We start from the raw sequence: 6,083 nt of genomic DNA, 5'->3' as shown, positions 1-6,083 counted from the left end.
CTCTAGTCAAAATCAAACCACAAATTTAGCCTCTAGTCAAAATCAAAACCACATTTTATTAATAAAACTTCAACGACATTTATCACATCTCAAATCCTGAAATATGTATATAAGTCTATAAATTCCTAGCCGTAATTATTATTTTCTTCTTAAGAAATCAATTTTTATTACAACAAAGAAATAAAAAACAATTATGACTAGATTGCAAATTTTGAAAACTTAAAAAGTCTACTCATAATTGTGAGTTGTGAGTCGTTCCCTAGCTCCAAATCAAACTACATTTAAAGTGTTGGAGCTGATTGTAAAAAGAATTTAAACTCTTAATAAAGCTGGAGAAGAATATTAGATGATTCATGCCGTTTCAATCTTGTTTCGGGACGCGGCGTGACAGCCAGTGGCGAGTTCAGGAATTCGGTATAGGGTGGGCTTCAATTTTCGAGGGTTCGGGGGCAGCTCCCCTAAGATTCTTTTAGGAGTTTTTTGAAAATAGAAAAAGGAGAAACGAGAAAACAGAAAGAAAAAAAAACAATTTTTTGAGTTTTTTTTGCATTAATTTACATTTTCGGTGGGCTAAATAGAAATATAGTATAATATAGGGGGATTGTAAAATGAGGGTGGGCTTGAGTCCACGGTCCACCCTTGTCTAAGGGTGGACTCGCCCTTAGTGACAGCCGCTACCATCTGATTTATTGCATTGTCCCAGCAATCCATCCGATTTTTGCCCGTTGGGCGACATTTTTCATCGTGGAACAGTTTTTCTAGGGAACCCAAAACGGAGAGAGTCGTTCCCGTTTTGTTCCGGCGAACCCTACATACAATTAAATCTCTATAAATTAATACAGTCGGGGCTAAGAAAATTCTATTAATTTTTACGAATTATTAAATTATCGAGTTAATAATTTAACACGTTTTCACCGAGTCGGGACCAAAAAAAACTATTATTTAATCAAATTTATTAATATATTGAGTATTAATTTATCGAGATTCTACTGCATATATAATATATAATAATCACTTTACATTTTACTAGAAATCCTCTAAAAAAAAAAAAAACATTATACAAGAAATCCAAAACACCCTATTGTGTTACAAATGAAATACTCAAAAGTCAATACAATACATTTTCTTTTTAAAAGGGAGAAGGGCATTTTAGTACAATGGTGAATCTTCCCAAAATGGCCACGTCACCATTAATGAGATGGACAAAAAGTGGGAGAAGGCCAGCCATATATATATATAAATATTATATGTGTGTGTGTGTATATATAGTAAGAGTTATTTGGTAAGATTTTTTAGGGAGAGGCAAATCCAAACATTTAAGAAAAACATTAAAGTAAACATTAGTTAAATAAGATAAAAACACAGAATTAATCAGAAGAAGAAAATGGGAAGATCTCCAAGCAGTGATGAGAGTAGTGGTCTGAAGAAAGGGCCATGGACTCCTGAAGAAGATGACAAACTCATCCATTACATTCACAAACATGGCCATGCCAGCTGGCGATCCCTTCCCAAACTTGCTGGTAATATATATATATATATGTATCTGTGTATGTATATGCATGTGTGTGTGAAGCTGATCATCTTTTCATGGTATGTGTGTGTGTGTGAAATATTTGATCTTTTAATTTCGTCGTTTTTATTAATGTGTGTCCCTCCGTATCAAATGAATAAAAAAAATTATTCGATATTATCTGTCACTTAACTATTTGCATATTCAAATATATATTAGCTTTTTTTTTTCTATTTGCTCGGCATTATTAGTCATACGACATTTCAAAGATTAATTCTTACGGGCCAAAAAAAAATCCTCCGGGAGTAATTAATGGTACTCGGACGACATTTCCGTCGTATTATATGAGTTTTCTTAATGCATGTAATGAAACCAGAAACGATACTTATTTTGAAACGGAATGGGTAATTAAATTACATATATGATTAATATACTTAGTTAAAAACTAACATTTTTGCATCGTTTTTTTCGCCGTTTAATTTGATTAAAGGTTTAAACCGATGCGGGAAGAGTTGCAGATTGCGGTGGACGAACTACTTGCGACCCGATATCAAAAGAGGCAAATTCTCTCAAGAAGAGGAGCAAACAATTCTCAATCTCCACTCCATTCTTGGCAATAAGTAATTAATTTACAAAATAAGACCACATAATTAAACAAATATTCAATATTAATTTATAAATAACTAATTAATTATTTTTTTATTTTTTCGGAAAAAATAAGGTGGTCGGCGATTGCAACACACCTACCGGGAAGAACAGACAATGAGATAAAGAATTACTGGAACACGCATCTGAAGAAGAAGCTGATCCAAATGGGTTTCGACCCGATGACCCATCAACCCAGATCCGATATTTTCTCGACCCTGCCCCATCTCTTAGCTTTGGCTAATCTCATCGTCGAAACTAACCCTTCATGGGAGGAACAAGCCATGCGCCTCCAAGCCGAAGCCGTTCAAATGGCCCGGCTCAACCAGTGCCTCCACTACATTCTCCAGCCACCACCACCGCCGCCGCCGCCGCCTTTCCAGAACGACGGCGGCATCAACACTAATATTATTCCCGATTTGGCGAGCACTTTAAGCCTTTTGAACTCGCTGAATGAGGGCTCCAATAACATTTTGAGCCACCACCTGGAAGCGCCGCCGCCTCCGCTCGCCGGCGGCGGTTATCTTCAAGAATCGGCTACCAGCTTCTCGCATTTGCCTGATTTACAGGACTTTCAGACATCTTCTCCGTGGCTGCTGCAGGATCTTTCTGCATCTGGGGCGGCGGCGCCGCCGACGGAAACTTCCATGACGAACATCACGGCCGGCGGCGACGCTTGCAGCACATCCAGCTATGGAGGAGCTCAAATGTGGTCTGAACTTTTGGACGATCCTCTCTTCCATGAAATTGCTTAAAGGTTTGGGATTTTTTTTTTTTTTTTTTTTTTTTTTTTTAATCTCCATTTCAGTTAATTTTTCATGAGATTGCTTTCTGCGTTTTTCTATTTTTTTTTTTTTTTTAACGTAGAAAAAATTAACAAATTATTTTTTTAAATTTGTACTATGGCCAATTTTCTTGATGTTGGTTGGCCAGCTACACACTTTTAATTTCTTCCTATGTTTGATTTTCTTTCGTATGTACATAGAATTTTAAGGAGCCATAATGCATTTATGTATAATTATTAATTACAATGTTTTTTTCTCTATTTAATTATAGTTAAATTTCTATAAATTAATACAGTGTGGACTTGCAAAATTCTATTGAATTATCGAAGTAGTAATTTGATACGTTTTCAACGAGACTGAATCGGAGAAGATTATTATTGAAGTGAAGTTATTAATTTATTGATTATTAATAAATTAATAATGGCAAGGTATATAATGGCATGTATAAGAAACTGAATTCAACAATTCCAATCATTTTACAAATGAAAATTTATGGCATAATTTGAATAAAAATATAATTAACCAAATAGATACTTTCGAAGTGCAGAAAAAAATGGCGTAATTTTATTTTTGGATGATACATCAAAATAAATTATGGCAAAATTTGAATAATCACATCTCTTTTGTAATGTGTCTATAATTATTTTTATTGGAAATTTTAATATTGTATTAATGGTACTAATAATTTTAAAAAGTTTGAATATCTACATCAAATTATATTTCCTGAAATAGTAGCCAACTACTGCAGATTTCACATCAATTTATATGATAAATATATGGTCCAGAATGATTGGTCAGAATACGAAAATTAGTTTAATTTGATCCTATGTAATTTTAGCTGAGTCTTTGGAATCAGTTGACTAAAACATCAATGTCAAAACGGTGACGTATAAAGGTTTCTAACAATAGCGGGGCTAGGTTTCTAAGTTCGCGGGGCCGAATTTCATTAAAAAGTATTACCGGAAATGTTAATACTATTATACACGAAAAAAAATGAGAAATGTTAGGGGGCCACGACCCCCCCTTGGCCATATGCTGGCTCCGCCACTATTTCTCAACGATTTGAGGTGGGACCTCACATATTTACGAGAATGATTTGAGTATTGTTTTCCTTTATATATTGTAATGTGTATCACTTATCATATCCTATTGTAAGATATTTAATGAACTGTTAAAAACAGTTTAAAGTATAATAATAATAATAATAATAATAATAATAATAATAATAATAATAATAATAATAATAATAATAATAATAATAATAATAATAATAATAATAATAATAATAATAATAATACAATAAACATGTAAAAAATAATATTTTAGAGTAGAACTATTCAATTAAAATAGATCTAAATTAAAGTTTCAACATAAAATTATTAATCAGCTAGGATAAAAGTAGTTTTTATAAGTTCCAGTTCAGTTTTATACCTTTGCTAATATAAATTGTTTTTGATTGATTTAATGTTGAACAAATTTGTTGGTCTTGATTGAAAGAACAATAAAAATTCAATCCGAAGCATTTTTTTTCTTTCGACTTTGCGTTAATTAAAAAAAAAACAAAAAAAAGACGATTGTCATAAAAGAAAATGTGTTGAAAATCACACAATTCGCCCAATGTGCTGAAAATTACACAAATCACCCCAAATATGCTGAAAGTCACACAAATCATCACAAAATATGTTGAAAATCGCACAAATCAACCTTAAATGTGCTAATCGACAAACCGCCCCCTAAATAAATATCAAACTATAGTATCGCGACATCGAGCAATATTTGAGTACAATCAATACATATGCCAAGTTGTATCGTTTCTACAGAAATTGTATCGTATCACAATAAAAATCGCGATATTGACTACACTGGTTACGAAACACTATTATATATGTTTCACATAAGCTTAATTTAAACTCTTACACTACAGAATTTTAATAGAGAAAGAAAAAAACCAAATACACATCAGTCCATATTTCCTGAGTGAGTAGGTGCACTTTGGTTCCTTTTATGACAAGGGATTGACTATTGAAATTAATACAAACGCAATTAATTACCAAAACCATTAGTCACACTAATTAATGTTCTAGAAATTATTAGGCTCGAATGGGTAAACAAATTGAGTTAGTTCTTACAAGTAATCTGTATTTTCAATGTGGTGTGGAGAAAAAAAGTATGAAACAAATTTCTTGTCAAAGCAACATTTAAACTAATTAAAATGTACGTACGGTGTGTATATACATCAAGAAAATTCGTACATTATATAAGCAGTGGCGGAGTCAGCATAAGACCAGGAGGGGCCACGGTTCCGAACCAGCATTTCTTAAATCTCTATTATTTTATATATGTAGAAAAAAAATATTGTATATAATAACATGAATGGGTCCCCCTATAATTTTTTTAATGCATTTAGCCCCGTAAACTTAAAATACAGCTATTCTAGGGATTATAATATGTGATTTATCCATTATTAGTCTAATTAAATAAGTCGATTGAAAAAATAGGCACCACCTAACCCACCCTTTATGTTTTATGCTGGCTCACTCAAACTTTTACTATTGTCAATATTTTTTTATATTTAATCATTTATTTGGGTCAATTAACACGTCACACGAGTTCACTTGTTTCGACCGTTAGATTATGTCTTGCAGGATAAAGTTATCCGCGTCCTAGTCCTTGCATAAAAAAAGGAGAAATGGGTACACACACATTTTAAGTGAATACTTGTTCAATTGACAAATAAAAAAAATGAAGTTCTAAAACTTGAAATATAGAAGTTAATTCATGGTCAATTCCGACAAGATATGATATAATTATTATTTTAGTTCCATTTTATATGAAATTTTTGTGTATTCAGTTTTTATTTTTAATTAATTAGTATATACTTAATCAATGTTGTCTAAAATTAAAAACACTCGCATTTGTCATGGAATATAAACTTATTAGAGGCTGTTTGGACAGGCTTTTATTTGGCCCAAATGCGTTGAAGCCTGTTTCGACAGCCCAAACCATGTAGGATTTGAGTCCATTTCTTAAAAAAGAAAAATATATATATATATATTTATATATGAGGTAAGATCAAATTATATAAAACTCATTTATGTTTAGGTAATTACAATTACCCCATCAATTATAAATCGTTTTACACA

General features: G+C 32.2%; 1 protein-coding gene across 1 annotated transcript; it reads left to right on the top strand.

Annotated features, from left to right (window-relative positions):
• Positions 1–1,294: 1,294 nt before the first annotated feature.
• Positions 1,295–3,176, top strand: MYB92 (myb domain protein 92). The gene is made up of 3 exons (XM_012989464.2): positions 1,295–1,520; positions 2,001–2,130; positions 2,232–3,176. The coding sequence occupies exons 1-3, from the start codon at positions 1,385–1,387 to the stop codon at positions 2,908–2,910; spliced, it is 945 nt and encodes a 314-aa protein (XP_012844918.2). The 5' UTR covers positions 1,295–1,384; the 3' UTR covers positions 2,911–3,176.
• Positions 3,177–6,083: the final 2,907 nt, after the last annotated feature.

Source organism: Erythranthe guttata, chromosome 8 (assembly GCF_056151865.1).
Source record: "Erythranthe guttata isolate IM_541 chromosome 8, IM_541, whole genome shotgun sequence".
NCBI classification, from domain to species: domain Eukaryota; kingdom Viridiplantae; phylum Streptophyta; class Magnoliopsida; order Lamiales; family Phrymaceae; genus Erythranthe; species Erythranthe guttata.
This window is presented reverse-complemented; position numbering and strand designations above follow the sequence as displayed.